This window comes from Sminthopsis crassicaudata, chromosome 2 (assembly GCF_048593235.1).
Source record: "Sminthopsis crassicaudata isolate SCR6 chromosome 2, ASM4859323v1, whole genome shotgun sequence".
Classification (NCBI taxonomy): domain Eukaryota; kingdom Metazoa; phylum Chordata; class Mammalia; order Dasyuromorphia; family Dasyuridae; genus Sminthopsis; species Sminthopsis crassicaudata.
The window spans coordinates 120052122-120072836 of NC_133618.1; the positions used below are offsets into that span (position 1 = coordinate 120052122).

At 34.9% G+C, this 20715-nt stretch overlaps 2 protein-coding genes across 5 annotated transcripts in view; one reads left to right on the forward strand and one right to left on the reverse strand.

The window, feature by feature from the left end:
- Positions 1-5515: 5515 nt before the first annotated feature.
- Positions 5516-13703, reverse strand: FBXO48 (F-box protein 48). 2 transcript variants are annotated; one of them, XM_074287112.1, is made up of 3 exons: positions 13545-13703; positions 10732-11073; positions 5516-7079 (listed from the first exon to the last, which is right to left on the reverse strand). In XM_074287112.1, the coding sequence occupies exons 2-3, from the start codon at positions 11035-11037 to the stop codon at positions 6918-6920; spliced, it is 468 nt and encodes a 155-aa protein (XP_074143213.1). In that variant the 5' UTR covers positions 11038-11073; positions 13545-13703; the 3' UTR covers positions 5516-6917. The 2 variants fall into 2 exon arrangements, with proteins under 2 accessions (XP_074143213.1, XP_074143214.1); XM_074287113.1 differs by lacking the exon at positions 13545-13703 and adding an exon at positions 13453-13535.
- Positions 13704-13810: 107 nt separating this feature from the next.
- The window catches only part of APLF (aprataxin and PNKP like factor), a 57207-nt gene continuing 50302 nt past the window's right edge, over positions 13811-20715 (forward strand). The window contains exons 1-2 of one of the 3 annotated variants that reach the window (XM_074287108.1): positions 13811-14118; positions 17540-17611. In XM_074287108.1, coding sequence (XP_074143209.1) covers positions 14023-14118; positions 17540-17611 — 168 coding nt within the window. In that variant the 5' untranslated portion in view covers positions 13811-14022. The remainder of the gene's footprint in view (positions 14119-17539; positions 17612-20715) is intronic. The other 2 variants (XM_074287111.1, XM_074287110.1) reach the window with 2 other exon arrangements.

Below are 20715 nucleotides of genomic sequence, written 5' to 3' on the forward strand. Positions count from 1 at the left end.
AAACTGGAAAATAACATGTCAGAAACTTGGCATTGACCTACATCTCACACCCCATACCAAAATAAGGTCAAAATAGACACATGATTTGGACATAAAGGATACTATAAACAAATTAGGAGAACAAGGAATAATTTATCTATCAGATCTTTGGAGAAGGGAGGAATATATGATCAAAGAAAAACTAGAGAACATATAAAATGGACAACTTTGATTACATTAAACTAACAAGATTTTTGCACAAACAAAACCAATAGAAACAAGATCAATGTAAAATGTTCTGTGTAGCATTCTGTGTCTTCTACCTGTTTTTATATCCCCAGACCTTAGCATAGTGCCTGACACATAGTAGGTTCTTAATATTTATTATATAATTGTATCCTGCATTCCAAGCAGTAGAGCCCATCTGTAAATTGCTTTATAGAGCTAGAAAATGGCAGTTAAATTAAAATATCTTGAATATATCTTTAAAATATTCAGATTTTGTGGGCACCAGAAAATTATTTTTTCCAAGAGAGAACCACTACTTATTCTTAATGTCAAAATACTCAATATGTTTCCTGAGAAAATAAAAATGTCATTGAAAAACAATCAGTAAAGAGCAAATGGATTAAACTTAGTACATGCAGAGAAGTTGGTGCTGGAGAAAACAATTTCAAAGGTCTTAAGGGATCTGTTTTCAAGATATCTAAAAGTAGATACCAATAGCATGGGAAAAATCGCATACTTCATTCCTAATCCTCACTTCCTTACCCTCCTGAGGCAATTAATATTTATAACTGCTTTTTCATATGGTTACTTTCCAATAACCAAATTTTTATGAGAGTAAGCTGTTGAGATAATGCAGATTCCAGTGTGCTGAAAATATTATTCTAACTAGTTTCAATTTTACAGTGAGAATTTTTTAAAAACATTGATTAATCTTTGATGAGGGTTTAAGAACATAGAGGTTTTTAAATAATATGGCTAAAATTGATGATGCTATTACTGAACTTCAATTTACATCTTGCTGGACTCATTCAATGGAATCTGAATGCCAAATCTGAATTGGGATCCAGTTTACAGGATAATTCAGAAATACTTAGGGAGTTTAAAGAAAAAGCACATGCTTTAAAGATAGAAATGATGTATAAAAAATATAAAAGTTTTTATAAATGATATTCTCCAGCAGATCACATCTTTACAACAACACAGTTGACTGAAGCATGTACTTTAGAAGAAGGCATAGAGAGTAGGTTCCCCTATGGGAGATTTGCAGGAAAATGGAGTCACAGGAACAAGCACTAATCTGTCACCAATTCCATTACTGGAGGGAGTGACCACATTAGTGAGATTACAGATGTCTGTGATGAAAAAACTTCTGGGCTCTTTAATACCTTTTCTTGTTATTTCACCTTAATCCACTAGATGGTGCTCTGAGATCTCCATTCAGAGAGTAAATTTGCAGTCAAATGCTCTACCCCTGAGCTATACCCCCTAGAAAATTTGGATGAATAAACATTGTTATATTTTGTGATTGTAGTAGCCCAAGGTTCTTAAAAATCTCCAGGTTTATTTTAAGCTGTTGAGGTAATGCAGATTCCAATGTGCTGAAAATATTATTCTGGCTAGTTTCAATTTTACAGTGAGAATTTTTTAAAAGCAAGAGATGTGTTTCTCAAACACCATTTTGAAAAATACAAAGATGCTGAATGATTCACTGAACAATTCCATTTAATTTTAAAATGCTTAAAATGCAAAAGTATTCAAATTGTCTTGTTTCTCTTATAAATTCATAGTAATGCATAATGGTAAACAGACAAACAACTTGGCTGGGTATGGTAGTGTGTTCTTGTAGTTCTTGCTACTAAGAAAAGCTGAAGTTAGTGGATCTCTAGTTCTTCTGAGTTCTACTGAGCTTCAGTAAGCCTATAAACTTACTATCTGATGTCCTGTTCAAACTAAGTCTGGTGTCAATGTGGTGAATATAGAGGAGGAGCATTAGGCTGCAGAGGAAAACAAATCAGCACCTGTAGGAAAGAGATCAAGTCAAACCTTCTTGTTGATCTTTAGGGCCTGGGCTATGAGTTTTTACATTTCCAGCCTGGGTCAGATAAAAAAGGCATGGATTGTAAATAAACTATTAAATAAACAAACAAGCAAATAGACAAACCGGCAACTAATCAATATAAAATATATCTTGAAACCATCCCATCATCTAATTTTGAATTTGAAATTTGATTTAAAAGCATTACAGGGATTTTCATTCTACTACAAAAACCTCAAGAATGGAGTGGGGAGGAATTCAAGAGCATAATAAAAATGAGACTTTAAGTGTCTTAAAATGTTCTTTAAAACATTTCCATTTGTATGCAAATAGATGAATCACAAGTGAATGGAATAGCACTGATGCCTTAAGAGTTAGCTTGTTTTGTTAACTTTTAAAAATTATTACTTTTACTTCATAGCATCAGATTTCTAGAGCTGTCACCTAATTAGAGGCTATCTAATCCAATTCCCTAATTTATACAAGAAAGGATTTTCATGATTTTTTTTTTTTAGTTTTCTAGAATTTCTCTCTATGTATTTACAGTTTTTTTTCTGACATTTTAACAGGAGAAAAACAATTGCTATTAATCTGCCCCTCGTTAATTCAGTGTTCACTTGTAAGCCCTTATGATGAAAAAACATTTGCAATATTTTGTTTGCAGGCTATTCATAAAAGAGACCTCAATGACTGAGGATTAACATGTAGCAAATAAACATAATCTTGAATGTGAAACTCTTGCATACATATACACAATTAATTCTATTTTATATTACAAGAGAAACACTAAAAATATAGAAACATATTAACTAGAAGAAAGATGGTTCAGTAGATAAGAGTATTGGATAAGAATCAGGAAGATGTAAATTCAAATTTTACATTAAGATATTTACTAGTTGTGTGACCTTGGGCAGGGCACTTAACCTCTCTCAGCCTCAATTTCTTCATATGCAAAATGGGGTTAATAATAGTACCTTCTTCACTGAGTTGTTATGAGGATAAAGTGATACTATTTGAAATGTTTTATAAATCTTAAAAAGTGCAATATAAATTCTATTAGTTATTATAAGTACAAGGGGAAAGCAAATCAATCTTGGTCAAGTTGGAGTTTAACACTTGAATAAAAATAGTTAAAGGAGAAAGAACACTCCCTTTTAGACTAGTAAAATAAAATTTTACATAAAAGTTGGCCCTTGAGGAAATGCTGAAAATAATAAAAAGAAAACTAGTTAGCCAGGAAAGATTAAAAACAAGAAGGAATAATGCCTAAAACTCTACATGTTGTTTTTATGTATTTACATACATATTTGGTCAAAATTACTTTATTAGAAATTATAATAGAATTCAGTAAATATGAAGCAGGTAGCTTAATACAAGTTGCCCACTACAGGATAGGACATGAATAAGGAAATGCTTAGGTTCTTGGAGGACATGAAGAGGGAGGGGAACTGTTCCCTTTAAGATTATCACTCTGAGATTGTGTCTCCTTTGATCAGGATCTCCAGGCACCAAGGAATACAGACAGAGCCCAAACTTTCAGGATAAGAGAATCAATTCCCATAGAAATCTAAATTCTCATTTAATTGAGGAATCCTGATCTGATCTGTCCTGGCCTCCTATCTGATCTGATCTGCTTGGCCTGTCCCAGACCCCACTGGGTCTGATTTGCTTGGGCTGTCTCAGCCCCCACTAAAGATACCCAATATAACAGCTTCTTCCCACCAAGGACTTTGTAGATAAACTAAGTAGCTCACTCAGCTGCCAGGACCTTCTGTCCACTGAGAAAGCATTCTCAGTGCAAAACTCCATTTTCCATAGATTTGCCACTATAGAAGTCAGTCTCTTGGTAAACTGATTTCTATCCAACAATAAACTTTCATTTTGCAACTAATAATTCGGGAATGAGTGAATTCTTTCACTTCTAAAATCTGCAGCCGATTTAAAAGGATTCTTAACAGCTCTCTTATTGCCACTAACCTCTAGACCACCAGGAATTGAGACCAAACTGCATCAAACTGTATAGCTTTTATTCATCTTTGCATCTCCCTAGTAATGGCATTGCTTATACAATGGGCCTAAGTAGATACACAAAGGACAAGTACTATATTAAATAGAAATTAACTCAATTTTCAGATTATGATTTATGCCTTAAACTTTTCAAAGTTTATTAGATGAAAGGCTATAAAAGCATTTTGTAGCAATTAATTGCAGTACAAATGGTTTGAGTTGTTCTTAAATCACGTTAATACAGTAAAATTAGGCTCAGGATTGGTATGTGCTATGAGTCATATGATAAAAAAAAAAAATCTATCTCCTGGTCAAAAGGAGTTTCAAAAAGGATATAGTGTTGATTTAAGTGGAAATGCATCCCCTTCTGCCTCTGTTATGTCACTGATAGTTTTTTCAATGAATGGCAACCAGAAGGATGAAAGGCCTTCAGTCTACATCACATGGGGACTGGATAAAGGAACTGTGGTTGTTTAGCCTGGAGAAGGCATAGGAGAGATGTTATAGATATGTTCAAGTATTTGAAGGGCTATCATAGAGAAGAGGAATTATTAATAGTAATGAACAGCTTTTGCATAGTACATTAAGGTATACAAAGTGCTTTATGGATATTATCTCATTCTATCTTCAATGTAACCCTGGAAAGTCACTATTATGACCCTCATTTTACAGATGAGTAAACTAAGGTAGAGATGTGTAAAAAGGACTTGTCCAGGTTAATGGTGTCTAGGATAGGATTTGAACACAGAACTTCCTAACCCCAAGATCAGTTCTTTATCCACTGCACTCATCAGCTGCTTTCTGATTAGGTGGTTTGTATCAAAGAAATAAAACTAAAAGCAATTGATGGTGATTATAAGATGACAAGAAAAACTTCTAAACCTCTAGAGCCATTCAAAAGTAAAATGGACTAATGAAGGGTATGTTCTGCCTTCTTGAAGGTCTGCAAATAGAAGTTGAACAATCAGGTCAATAATCCTTTTAGTTGTGAGCTAGACTAGATGACCTACAAGATCCCTTTCAACCCTAGAATTCTGAGAGTGTTATGATTCTGCAGCTCACAACACATCTGAGTGCTGCCTGATCCAGATTAAAATGTAATTGGCAAATATTTAATAAAACAAAATGCAGCAAAATATACATTTTAAAATTAAGTCAATATATGGCTGCAGAGATTCTTGTGTATAGAGTAGCGACCTCATTCAACATGAGTTTGATATCCCTCTACTAGATGTAGAGCAAAGAGAAGAATGTATTTCAAAATCCAAGGTTAATAGATCAACTGCCTGAAGCTTGGAAAAGTTTTTTTTTTCACCTTGAAACGTTTTCTCTTCTCTGCATAACTTACCTGCACAGCCATGGGACTCTTGTGAAGATAATATGAATAGATGAATGGCTGGATAGACAAATACTGCAAACTGAAAAGTGCTCTTTATGTCTGGTAGATGGTGATTGAATTACCTGATGTTCAAAACAGTACATTAATAAACAGTACTTGGATATGTTTTTATTTTTTTCTTCCAAATTATCTTGCTGCCATAACAAGAATTTATTCAGTGTTTACTACATACCAGGCAATATACTGAACATTTTACCAATATCTCATTTGATCCTCACAACAACCCTGGGAGGTAGGTGCTATTATCATCCACATTTCATAGTTGAGGAAACTGAGGTAGAAATTAAGTGACTTATCAAGGGTCACACAGATAATAAGTTTCTAAGGATAGATTCAAAGTCCTAATTCTCTGTCCATTGTGCCACTTAGGCTGTCTACTAATGATTCACAGAGGTGTAATTAATTTTTAAGCACTTACCAGGCCATCAGACATTGTACTAAGTGCTAGGAATACAAATACAAATATAAGGGGAAAACATAGTTATCCCATGAGAGCTTAAATTTTAGTGGGAGAAGAAAATAGAGTAGTTTGTGGAGAGAGGGAGAGAAGGGAAAAGTGGAAAAATCCAAAGAGTCAGGAATGGAGCCAGGAAAAAAGAACATTCTTCTAAACATATGCTCTACCTTCTTGTCTTTCCTTTGGAATTTCCACCTTGATTTTTCTTACTTATCAAACCTTGGTCAAATCACTCATTTCTTTCAACATCATTTTCCTCATGTGTAAAATGAAACAATTGCACTAGAAACAATATTGAAATAGAAGAAGTGGAAAACAAAGAGAATGTAAATAATAAAAGATATACTGTAAACTAGCATACTAATATATGAGTAAAAAAAGTCTAAAGAAACTGGAAAAAACTTCACATGTAGGTACAAACACATTCAAAGTACAAATATGGGATAAGAAAAATATCTTATGGCTGGTATAATACTTTCAAGTGCTTTAGTATCCTTACTTTGATACTTTATCTATTTGCTATTCTAATGTCTAAACACATCTAGTTAGTTAGAAAAGGAAGCTTGCTTACAGTTGGGGGTGTTTTCCCAAATTGTTTTTTGTGCTTTAAATCTTTTTTTTTTCCATGTTATAGTTACTCTATCTTGAACAAATTCTTTTCTCGAAGATACTGACTTTTCATTTAAAATACTAGAAACAACAAGTTATTCAAACTCTCCTATTTTTCCCATTCCTATTACTTTACAGTAATGCATAGCATTTTATAAAATTATATTATACAAATCTTGAAATCAATCCAACAGTTTAGTAAGTCTTTTTATAATAGCATCATTGGAATTTTCAGTCTTACTATAAAAATATCAAGTAAAACTTTGGGGAAAAGAGATAAAGTGCAAAATAAAGATTTACATTTCATGTAATGTTCTTTTAAAAGTTGACAAATAAAACAAGATGAAGAATGTACACGGCATTTGCACCATAATGTTTGCTTTCAATTCTTGGAAGTTGAGATCTTTTCTGGATTTTTCAGTTTATCTTTCAAGTTCTGCTTCTAAAATTTCTCCCCAGGTATCTGCATCCATAGGGCACATGTTTTTTTCTGGCAGGCTAATGGGAGAGCAAATGTTGCTGTATCTGCCACTCAGCCATTCATGCTTTACTTTACTTTTCCAATAGTTCCTCAGTAGTGTTACCTGAAAAAAAGTCATTATCAATTAAAAATAGGTTGAAATTTTGTTTTCTGAGTATTGAGAAGATAGATAATACTGATTAAGGATAGATACATACACTAAAATACATGGATACATACAATAGAATATCAAATGTAAACTATAGGAATAACTTTATATTTTACAAAGTGCATTAATGGAGGCAAACCAAGGACAGAAGGGTTGTTTGGGCAGGGAATGGTTAAAGGTAGTAGTCACCTCCATTATGAAGAGTAAAACAAATTTTCATGAAGAAGTTGAGAGTTTTTTTAAAACAGTGGATTAACTGCAAAAGGGGAATACAACAAAGTTTTTTTTTTTTTAAAGGAAATTTAAAGTGAATGGAGCCTATAAATTAATTCAGTGTCCTTGATTTTTATTTCCAGCAAAAATCCAGTATGTATTTATTATTAAGGGATATTTACTGAATATAATAAACAAAAGGAAGTGGTCCTCACAAAGAGCTAGGATGATTTCACAAATAATAGTAACTCCTGTCAGCCTAACCTTACTTCCTTTTTATAGGGCAGCATTTTTTGGGGGGCAACTCTTTCAACTTGCACTCCCATTCACGGGTTGAGAGCCCCAGATGATTTGTTGATTATTCCTACTCAGAATTTACCTTAAGAAGCTGTGATTCTAATATTGTCAGTTATGTGTCTCTAGAGATACACTTCCTATTAATAACCAGTTAGTCACCTTAATTGGTTTTTAAAGATATTTACTAAGATAATAGAGTAAAAAAGAATTGACACAAAACATACCACCATCACCAAGAAAAGAGGTGTACTCTCCCCTTGCATACACAAGATCATTGGGGAAGGTTGGCTCAAGTACAAAATACAAAAGTAGTCATACCCATATGTAGGGAATGACATGGGAAAGAGGTACTTCACAGATCTTAGAGATTGGGCATCCTTTTCTTTCTTTGTGTAGTTTTCATGAAGTTCCCTTTGGTATAGCCTTTTGTTAGTTTCTGAAGTTTACTATCTTTCTAGAGTCCATGGAAGGCATTCTATCATGAAGGATTCTATTTTCTGAAGCTGCTTTTTCCCTCCAGTAGCTCTCTTCCTGTTGCTCTCTGATGGGCATGCTATTTCCTATTGGTTCAGTCTCTTCAATAATATGGTCATAAGGATTGTAGAGGGACATAACATTTCTTCTGGACTCGTCCCCCTGGAATCATTCCACACTTTCATTTACTTTTCATCCAATGACCCAGAGACCTATGATCTTTTCATATAAATTAAGGGCTTGAGCATACATTATGTGAAAGTTACAGGAAAATTTCTTAATAACTAGCAAACTCTACTGATCAAGTGGTTAATCAGGGAAGAGTTCTATCCTTATACTCAAACCATTATCAGTTTGGCAGATAAGGAGAATGGTGTAAATAAAGTTTACTTAGATATTTGTAAAACACTTCCAAGATATTCTTATGGAAAATTTGGAGATGTTTGGTAGATTTGGACCCGCTTGAATAACTGAACTTCAAGAGTAGTCATCATTGTTTATAATATCATCTTTATAATATCACCCTAGGAATTTGTGCTTGGATCTATGATGTTTATTATTCTTACCAGTGACTTAAAGCTATCTAAGATAGGCTCATAAAATTTAAAGTTAAGAGGGATTGTCAGTATGATGGATGCCAAAGTCATGGTTCAAAAAGAAATGGTTAAATTAAAATCAAAGCTGAATTCAAACTATGAATTCATAAGCAGGAGATAGGAGAGCAGTTTGTCTGAAAAAATGTAGGGGTTGTGGATGGCTCAATATGAATCAACAGAACGATGTGACAGCCAAGAAAGCTAATGTGATCCTATACCCCCAGGAGCTCAAAGAAAGATGTCTACAAAGAAAGATGTCTAACAACTCTTTTTATAGTTGCAAAGAACTGGAAGCTAAGGAAGTGACAACACATTGGGAAATGGTTAAGTCATTTATGGAATATAAATGCTATGGAATACTATTGTGCCATAAAAAAATAAAATAACACTGTTTTAGAGAAACCTGGAAAGACCTGTGTGAACTGATACAGAGTTAGCTAAGCAGAACCAGGAAAAATAAGTTATTAATCATATGATTAAGAAAAACAAATCTGAGAACTCTGATCAATGCAATAATTAATTTTAGAATAGTAGTGATGAAATATGCTATTCATCTCTTGGAAAGGTAAGAGATTTGAGATGCAGAACAGGACATGCGTTTTCATGCAATTAATGTAGGAATTTGTTTTGCTTGACTCTGTTATTACAAGGATTTTATCTTTTTCTTTTTTTTTTCCCTAGAGACAGAATAGCAGCAAAAAAAGAAAAGAGTCAGTGATGCACCTTTGTTTTTTCTAAATGCAGAGAAGAGCAGAAAGAAGCAAAGATCAAAAGTATAGCTTTGAAAGTCTTAGAATATTCTAAAACTTATGTACTTAAAAAGAAAAGCTGCAATTAATGTTTTGCAATTTCATATGAAACCTTTTTTTTAATCCATATGGATATGCCTATTTTATTCAATGTTTGTTAAGTTCAGAATTTTAAAAAAAAATTCCCCTTAAATTTACCATCCATGGTTATCCATTTTCTTGACCATCATCTATCTGTTTTTGACATATAGCATTAAAAATTGGTATGCTTCTATACAAATTAAGAAAGGTAGAATGTCCAGAAATAAGGAGGATAATGATCCCACTTAGACTTTATCTTGGTTAAGATCACATCTGAAATTGTGTGTGTAGTTTGGGGAGACATACTTTGAGAAACTGAAGTGTCCACAATAGAGTAACCATGATAGTAAAAGGCCTCAGGTTCATGCCATAAAAGAATAAAGGAAATGAGGCAGTTTAGTCTAGAACCCAGCTTCTTAAACTGTTTTGTGACCACATATGGGTCTCATATGTGGGGATCACAAAATTACAATTATCAGTAAATATTTGATTTGTATAACCTATTTTATATATTACATACCCAGGGTCATATAAAACTTTCTTAGGCAAAAAGGGGTCACTGGTGGAAAAAATTTAAGAAGCCTTGATCTAGGAAAGTGTTAAAGGGATCTAGGAAAGTGTTAAAGGGAACATGTTGTCTTCAAACATTTGAAGGGCTGTTAAGAGATTATTCTGGATTGTCTCAAAAGATAGAATTAGGAATAATGGGTAAAAATAACAAGAAAATTCAAGCATGATGTAAAGAAAGGCTTAAAATGCTTCATTGGATCATGGATCTAGAGTTCTCAGGGACATGAAAGCCATATCACAGGTGGAATGGAAAGTAGTGTGTTCTTCACTAGAGGCATTTTAGCAAAGGCCAAGCAATTATTTGGTTGACTTAACGGTAGAGGGGATTCTTTTTTCAGGGATTGGTTGAAACAGATGGCTGCTCTTCCAACTAAGAAACATTTTAATTCTGAAAATTAAGTCCTCTCTCAAACTATGTTGACTATATACATACATAGTTTTATAAGGTTAATGATATGAGAACATTTTATTAGAAAGTTAAGATGGCTAAGTTGGGTGATGTAGTTTTGAGTTTTATAATATATAAATATATGGAATTATATGTGGAATTAGGAATTTTTAGGATGTTATTTTTTGTTGCTGTTATACCACTGCTTATAACACAGAAGTTTCAGTGTTTAAACTTACCCTCCATGAATATCCATTTCCTCGATCACCATCTATCTCTTTTTGACATATAGCTCTAACAGTCAAACAGTGGTGTTTCCATAAATAGTCACAATTCTTGATTGTTTGATTCCAGCTCTTACATGTTGTTGCAGCCCGGCATAAGCTCTGAATGTCAAGTTGGCTAAAAATTTTAAAAGTGATTTCTGGAGGTAATATTTCAACAAAATTGTCTTTCTTTTCTTTTTTCTTCTTATCAGGACAAACAGAATTCAGTTCTTTACCTATAATAGGTGAATTACTATTTCTCTTGGAGATTTTCTGCATAATTTGATGTTTTGATAAATCTGTTTCATATGTGACCTAAAACATAGTTATTAACATATTATTTTCTTTCTTCAGAACACAACACAGATTTTATTCACACTTTATCATTTTTTGAAGTTCAATTATCACTTTTTCTAAATGAAGCTATCCTCCTAAACCCCTATATCTTATTAGAGTGTAGGAACAGTAAATGTTAGGCATTTTGAGCCTCATGGGGACCCATTCAAGGTAGCTAATGTGAAAATTACTATCTCTATTTTACAAATGATGGGACAAAAGTTCAGAGAAGTTAAATGACTTGCCCAGAATTACATAGCTAATAAGTAGTAGAGCTGACCCTAAATCCACTAACTTCAAGCCCAGTGCTTTTTCTAATATATTACACTAATCTTAAATCATTTAGGAATATTCTTCCAAATAGAAATGTTTTAAGCCCAATTTGTTGTTCTTGTGTTAGTAAATATGTGAAATTTAATTCCTTAAACTCTTATAAAATTAAGATACTTGATGTCTAACAGAACTAACAATGACTAAAAATATGCCATTTATCTTTTAGTTGTTGATTTGTGACTAGGCCTAAATAGGTAGTTTATGCAAAAAAGAAAAAATAAATAAAGCTTAATAGTTGGATTTTTGTTGTTTTAGCCATACTGTTTCTAAAAGCATTCTCAGTAGTAAAAATAACACTGGACTTGGAATCACACTACAACTAACTCCTCACTAACATTGTGATGTTATTTTATTCACAATCTCAATGGAGGTAATTCTTATGCTAATTCACAGGACTGTTGGGAGAAAAATTCAAAATGTGATCTACTGCTGGTAGATCATTTTGGCTCTAGAGAAATGAAATATTGCAAATAAAATAAAAAAAATATAAATATCAAAATATATTAAGATATAAAATAAAATTTATATAGCACTTATTAATGTGCCAGACATTGTAAAATGCTTTGCAATTATTTCATTTGACCCTCAAACAACTCTGAGATACAGGTGCTACTAATATTATCCTCATTTTATAGCTGAGGAATTAGTAAAATGACTTGTGAGGGATCACATAGTTTGTCTAAGTGTCCAGACTGGATTTGAATTGAGGTCTTCCTGATTCCATGTTCAAGTACTCTAGCTGACTAAAACCATCTGAAATTGTTAAAGAATTAAGATTAAAGCCATGAAGACACCAAATCTACACAATTTTAGTGGTATAATTTGTGTTTTTGGAAATAATCCCTGGAGCCATCCATCCAGAAATTACCTTCAATCATCAATTACCTCTGTAATTGCAAAGGTAGGAAGAAATGTAGGGTTATAGGACTATCTCTCCCATCCCCCAAATAACTATGTGTCTACAGCTGTCTTGTAGATTGAGCTAATAATGTCAAGGATTAATTTCCATATGTGTCTATTAATTTCACTATAATATACCTCTACTTATATATCTTAGCTGACAGTGATCAGTGGTCGGACAAGGCAAAAACAGGGACAGTTCCACTAAATCCAATCTCTTCCTTCCCCAACCACATAAACCACTCAAATGAAATATCCGTTTGAAGAGCTATTTTTTTAAAAATGCAAATATGTTTAAAACACTACTTATGTTTCAAATATTTGGTTTTAATTTTATATTATAAAGGTCTCCAAGTTCTTTAAAAAAAAAAACCTATCAACTATTAGGATGACTATGATCTCACTTTCTAGATTTGCTATTCAAATAATGTAAACAATAGTAATCTGGAAAAAAGGACTCGGAAATCCTTCGAGTTTCAGCTGAAGGCTCATCTTTGGCAAGCAGCAGTCCGCACGCTCTAGCGCCTTCCTCGGAGACACCTCCCAAGTCTGAGTAGCTTTTATCTTACGTGTACAGATGATATTTGCATGTTCTTTCTACCACAGGATGACGAGCTCTTAGAGAGCAGGGACTGTGTGCATTTCCATGTATGCTAAATAGTAGGCTCTTAATACTTAAATAATAGGCGTGCTAATCGATTCATAAAGAACGATCCCCAGCGATCCATGATTTCTCCAGGATTGGAGAACTTTTTAACAAATTTCCCTTGTCACTACAAACAAGTGTTTTGGGCGTGCCCTTTCCTAGCAATGGGGAACACCGGGCAATTGCCTCTAACTGCCCTGAGTTTCGAGTTCTTCACCTGTAAGATACCTGCATTCTACCTCACAGAAAAGCACTTTGTAAACTTTAAGACGTCATCTCAAGAAAAACAAACACGGTAAAGTTATCCCCCCGCCCCCAACTTTCCGCAGTGTGTGACAGTCCAGCACCGGAGATGACAGCCCCAGGAAGGAAAAGCACAAGGGAAGGTCCAATCCCCAGCCTGAGGAGGAGGCCCCCCCCCCCGGCTCTTTTTACGAACTGGGAGTTTGACAAATAACAAAAACAACCATAGTTCCCACCAACTGTCATCGAAGCTTGGGAACCGAAGCGTCAGGCTCGCAGCATGGGCGGGCAAGGCGCGGGGGCTGCCGGGAAATCTGGGTCCTCCTACCTGCAGGAGCTTGGGTGGCCGTTACACGCCTCCCAGACTACAGTAGTAACAGCGGTTTAAATACTTCGGAATTCGAATGCAACTCCATAGTTCCAGCTTTCTCCATACCCCTCCCACTTCAGGTGGCCGGCCTCTTCCTTTGTGCGCAGGCGCAAAAGTGAGTCGCCCAGTACCTGCTGGGAAGAGTAGTTTTTGTAGTTCAGATTAGACTCATGTGAAGGGAAAAAATGAGAGCTGAAGACTACAAGAACCAGATCCTCGGGGACGCCGTGATGGGTGGGGACCTGTTAGGGGCCTTCAAGCCTTGGGACTGGTCCATTAGGGGAATCCCCGATCGTCATTGGGCGGGGTTTGCAGGTCGGGCTGAGGTAGGGAGTGCCCCAAGAAGGCGGAAGCAGTTTTTCCCACGTACCTTAGAACCCCAGGCCGGGAAGGCTCCGCGGTGCGAGACCAGGCTCTGGCTGAAGGTGCCCTCATCATGGCCAGGGGATTCGAGCTCGCGCCGGCGGATGGCGGCCCCCGGGTGGCTTTGTCTCCCGGGGAGACGGTGATCGGACGCGGGCCACTGTTGGGTGTAAGTGTGCGCCTCGCAGCCGGACCATATTGGGCGTGTGCTGTCCTCCCAGCCTAGCGGTCCTTTTAAACTGCCCCAAAACTTGTCTTCCTACGGGGTCGAGGTTGCGTTTGTGAGGAAAACGTTTTGCAAACCTCAGAGAGGCTTTGCTATTTTCACTTAAAAAGAAACAAACAAAAAAAGTATTATTTTGTATCCTTAATGCACCATTGCCGCAGTAAATGTTTTATGCACGGGCTCCCCAAAACGTATAATATACTTTTAATTTTCATCTGCACTGTTAGCATTTTCTCCGTTACCTAAGTCCAATCAATACCACAACACTTCAGGCCCTCATTGAAGCGGTCAGGCTGATGTCAGAAGCGACTATCAGCTCTCTGCTCCATCTCTACCTTTATAGCACCTATTTGGCACTTTTAGTCGTGCTATTATTATCCCTTTTTTACAGATGAAGAAACAAAATTTTAGGGTCTTACTCAGCTAAGAAGTGTCTGAGGCAGGATTTGAACTCAGATTTTCCTGATTGCCAAGTCTAGTGTCTTATAATTTATTTGCCCACAGAACTTGTTCAGAAAGCAAATATGAAAAGTGCTTTTAAGAGACCAATTGTCATAAATAGTAGACCTGTAAGTGCAATCAATAGAGATAAATTTATGCCCACATCGTTATTTCCCAGATGAGGTAATTGAGGACTAAAAAGGTTAAGTATATCTAAAGTCACAGCTAGTAATGCAAGTGGCAAAGTTGGGACTGTCACTGGAGTATGACTTTCAAATTCAGTATTGTTTCATTTTATTACTACCCAGGAATTTTATTAGCATTCAAGAATTTAAATTCTTGAATGCCCCTGCATAGATATCCTAACAGATTTCAATTCTTCCCAATGGATGGTGAAAGAAGTTTTTGTATCTTTTTTTTTCTCTGAGGCAATTGGGGTTGTGACTTGCCCAGGGTCACACATCTAAGAAGTATTAAGTGTCTAAGGTCTTATTTGAACTCAGGTCCTCCTAATTTCAGGGCTGGTGCTCTATCCACTTCAACCTAGCTGCCCCACCTTTTTTTTTTTTTTTTTTTTAATCGAAGGGATTTGCTTTATATCTGCTAAATTCTGCTTGCAAACTTTTCTTCCAAAGAATCTGTATTCAACTTTCAAATCAAGAAACACTTATGAAGTTATTACTATGTTCACATGAGGGAGATAACATGCCAACAACTCTATGGTCAGAGTAAATTTAGAGATAATCTTGGAAAAGAGGCACTTATAGTAGCTTATGAAGATTTAAACCAAATTTTTTTTTTTTTTTTTTTTTTTAAGAAAGTGAATGAACCTTGAGATCAAGAATAGAGAGTTACATTTAGGCACCAACTATTATTTTTTTCTTTCTGTTTATTGAGCAAGCCAATTGAAAGTTATAATCTTGAATCTATCAATAACATGATAGTATCTAAAATACAAAATGGCTTTGTAATGGAATTCATGTTTATATTTTGTTATAGCTGCATTGCAACAAATTCAAAATGATAAAAAAGTTTATTACTATGTACAGGACAAATATATGTAGCATAAATATAAAGTGAATACATACACAGACACACACACACATATATACATAGAAAGAGAGATAGAGAGACAAGAGACAGTAGTTAAATGCAGAGTAGCTTTAGAAAGAGAGCACACTAGCAAAAAAAGAAACTCAGAGACAGGCTGGGAAGAAGTACATTTCAGCCATGTTTCATGGCCAGTGCTAGAAGATGAAGTGTTGTGGCTGAATTATGGAGTTTGAGAAGAAAATTCCTGTCTACCAAGTCTTGAAAGGCTAGGTTAGAGCAAGATCATCTAGGAGTTTAAAAGCTAGATGCAATAGAAGCTGTGGAAATGTTGATTTAGCAGGGGGGTGCATGGCCAGATCTCTAGTGAAGGAAAATTTATTTGGCTTTCATATGTAGGATGTATTGGAAATGAGAGAGACTTGAGGCAGGAAGACATTTGCAATAATCTAGGTTAGAGATGATGAGGATCAGAACTAAAGCAAGTGGCTTTGTGAGGAGAAGGAAGGATGCATAAAGGCAGAGATGGCAGGATCTGACAATTCTTTTTTTTTTTTTTTTTTTTTTTTTTTTGTGGAATGAAGGAATGGAAGAAATCCAGAATAGTGTCCAAGTTACAAATTTTGAAAAATGGAAGGATAATGATGCTATCTCCTGGATTCTCTGTCTTCTTTCAATGAACTAAAATCCCACCTTCTACAAAAAGCCTTTCCTGATCCCTATTAATGCCAGTACTTTCTCTCTCTTGAGTATCTAATTTATCCTATTATGTGTGTGTTTGTGTGCATGTAGTTATATAACCACACACACACACACACACACACACATATATTCATATGTATATATTCGTGTTTATATCTATCTAGCCAGCTATTAAAACTGTTCATAAATAGTTGTTTGATTGTGGCTTCCTCCATTAGACTGAATTTCTTGAAAGCAGGGACTACTTTTTTGTTTTTCTTTGTGCTTCCACAGACCCTTCATTTCCCACTGAGCTACACATCTCTGGACTTCTCAACCTTCTTCTCCATACCTGTACCTCCTGGCCCTCTTCCTGCACCCCACTCCCCTTCAATATTAAGTTTGTAGGATTTAGGGAATAGAAACAATCTCCATTGAAGAATATTGAAGGAAAATGGGGAAGTTTAGAGAAGAGGTTGAGGAAATGCCAAAATCAGATGAAAGATGATGATTTAAGGATGGAGGAGACTGAAATGTTAGGAAGGAAGGAGCTTGTGAATAGGAGAGATTAAAGATGAAAAAAAGAAGAGATTGAGGGAATAGACTAGTAAAGAATATAGACTTAATATCAGATTAATACAAGAGCTGGCGTTGGTGAGAAGATCCATCTCCTCAGAACCTGGAGTACTGGAGAAGAGATTGTGGAGGAAATGGGGGCTGTTGAATAGGAATTTTGAGGTTTGGAGTAAACTAAAAGGGAATGCCTACAGCTTTTCTTTGGTATGAGCAAGGTTTTCTGCTAAGAGTGGAGGAGGAAGTGCTTTCAAAATGCTTGGTTTTTGAAAAATTGCATCACTGTTTAGGCTTTTAATTATAGGTCGCAAATATGTGAATTTATATTGCTTATGTTTACAATGTTATGAGGATGGTACATTTGAGAACCCTGGGCATAAGTAGTCTGAAGTACAGTTTTAGTCTTATAAATCAAATTTTTGTTTCAATTCTGATGGCTATTTGAATTTATTTAGATCTATTTATTTAGATCTAATATGCTGTGGGCCTCACTAATTTTGATAGTTGGCTTAAATCAAAGCTAAATGTACTTTTAGAGATCCATTTAATACACTTTTTATTTCTTGCTTTATTTAGACACATCCAGAGATGACCATATTATTTAAATTTCTTTTTATAGATAACAGACAAACGAATATCAAAAAGACATGCTATATTGGAGCTAGTGGATGATCAACTTAAAATCAAACCGGTAAATCTATTAATTATTCCTCTTTTATGAATGACTTACTGTTTTTCTTATCTTTTGAATCTAGAAGGCTGATTTTTGCATGCTTAATAGAAAATAAAGAACTAAAGCTAGAAACACAATGCCAATATGTAGTTAGGAGATGTCAGTATAAGATGTCAATACAAGTTAACCTATTTCTCTCCCAAGCAGGGCTATCATACATGAGACTGGAAAAACTGGTTAGTGCTATTATTAATTTATATTATTATCTGCGTTAACTCCACTTCAAATGAAATCTTGTAAAGAAAAACAAAGTAGTATATTATATTCTTTGAGGGAATAATCTATCTACTATATACTGTAGTTATTCTTTAAAATGCAAAACAAAAGAAAATAAAAACATACTAGCAACATTATGCTTATGATTCTACAAGTTAGGCTTCCCTAAAATATGAACTGAGAATTATCAGAAAAGCAGACTGGCTTTTGACTTGGTGGAGGAACTAGAGACCAAATTGCCAACTTTTGCTGGATTATGGAGAAAGCAAGAGAGTTCTATAAAAACATCTACTACTGCTTCATTATTCTAAAGCCTTCGACTCTGTAAATCACAACAAAGTGTGGCAAGTCCTTACAGAGAGGGGAATACCAGATCATCTTACTTGTCTCCTGAGTGACCTGCATTAGAGCCAAGAAGCAACAATTAGAATCAAACATGGAACAACTGGCTAGTTTAAGATTCAAAAGGGAGCATAACAATCCTAGACATGTATGTAGACTCAGATGGCAGAAAAGTGCAATGGGCCAGAACTCTGTATTTGAAACAATGATTCTTACAAGGAGTTAACTCAGTGGAATTGATAAGAAAATGGTTATCTAGTTTAGCATGGTGATGAATAGTTCTATAGTTCAGTACATGTATTTAATACTTAATATAGTTCTACAAGATTTACACCTATGATGATGTAATTATAATAGAGTATATAAGCTGAGACAAATTCAGCCAGAGACATTCATTCCATCTCCCACCTTTGTGGTGGCTGTTCTATCCTCCTTCATTTCTCCACTGAGACTAATGCTTGTCTGAAGGGCCTCAGAAAGCTACCCTGGGCCCCAAGCAAAGAGACAATAGAAGGAAGACAATAAATATTTTTGGACTTTATCTCTGGCTATTCTCTTGCTGAAACAAAGGCTGATCTAGAGACCTCCAGAAAACTAACCAGAACATTACAGAAAGGGAAGAGAAATTAAGAAGCCTCTTGAAGAGGTGAAAGAGGAGAATAAAAAAGCTAGCTTGAAGTTTAATATTAAAAACCCCTAAGATCTTGGGGTTAAAATCTCCTATTATTTCTTGGCAGATGGAGAGAAAAGAAATGGAAACAGTGTCAGATTTTATATTCTTGGGCTCAAAGATCACTTCACTGATGAAATTAAAAGGTGCTTTTGGAAAAGAAAGCTGTGACAAATCTAAACACTAAAAAACAAAGATATCACTTTGCCAATCAATATTTGTATGGGTAGGTGCATGTTTTTTTTCTAGTAGCAATGCAAGGCTGTAAGAGTTGGATTGTAAGGAAAGCTGAGTGACACAGAATCAACATCTTTAAATTATGGCATTGAAGAAGACTTTTGAGAGGCCTTTGGACATTAAGGAGATCAAATCAAACAATATCTAAAGAAGTTCAGGCTGTTAAGTAAAAGATCAGATATTAAAACTATAGCTTAAATACTTTGGCCATATAATAGGAATATGAGGCTTATTGGAAAAGATCCTGATGTTGGGAAAGATTGAAGGCAAAAGGAAAAGGGGATGGCAGAGAATGAAATGAGGAGAAGATACAGAAACAATGAATATGAACTAAGACAAACTTTGAGAGATAATGGAGGATAGAAAGGCCTAGTATACTGTGGTCCAAAGAATCATGAAGAGTCGAACATAATTGAACAACAGTTTTTGCTTTTGCTTTGTCTGAGATCAAGATTACTATCTCTACCTTTTTTTACTTCAGCTGAAGCATATTCAGTTCTCTTCCAACACTTTATTTAACTCTTTGTGCATGCTTCTATTTCGAATGTGATTCTTGTAACAACATATTGTTAGATTCTGGATTTTAATCCATTCTGCCATCTGCTTTCATTTTTTTGGGCTAACTCAATTCCTTTAATATTCACAGTTGTGATTACTAACTATATATTTCACTCTATCCCATTGTCTTCAATTACTTTCTTTCTCTCTTTTTTATCCTGTCCCTGTTCAAGAATCTATTTTGTTTCTGACCACTGCTTTCTTTAATATGTTCTTCCTTTTAGCATTCTTTCCCTTCCTCTTGTTTTTTTTTTTTTTCCCTCCTATATCTTTACTGGATAAGTTACAATTCTATACACCTCTGAGTACGAATATATAGTCTTCTTTCTTTGAACTAATTTACATGAGAGTGAGATTCAAGCATTGCCCATGCCCCACCTCCATTTTTTCTTCCTCTTTTATATGAGAAAAATTTCCCCATTCTATCACTCTTTCCCTTTCTCCCAATGCATTTTTTTCCTAATCCCTTCAGTTTTTTTGGAGATCATTGCATCATAATTATTTGCATCCATGCCCTGTGATTATATACACTCTTTTTAACTGCCCCGTAATAATGATAAAATTGTTAAGACTTACATGTATCATGTTCTGTTGGAGTCCAACTTCTGTAATGAATAGAGTGTGATAGTTAGAGGAGACCAGGCAAAAGAATTCAGTTAAAACTCTTCAAATTTTATTGATCAGGACTACGAATACACACACACACACACACACACACACACACACACACACACACACACACACACATATACACACACACATATACACCTTAAAATGTTTATAGATTTAATACAAAGTACATTCTATTGTACAAGATCTATTGTGATGTAAATGATTAAGCCCCTTAAGCCCCAGATCTTGGTTACTTAGATAGAGATGTAAAAATAATTGAGATATACATCAGAGTAAAGTTTATTATACCATTGTCTCAAGTATCTTTCTCTCCATATGCCTTTATACCATTGTGAGCTGTTTTTCCTGTCCTAAGTTCAAAGGTTTGCCTTTAATCCATTGAGTAGTATTTGCATTTTGTTTCAGT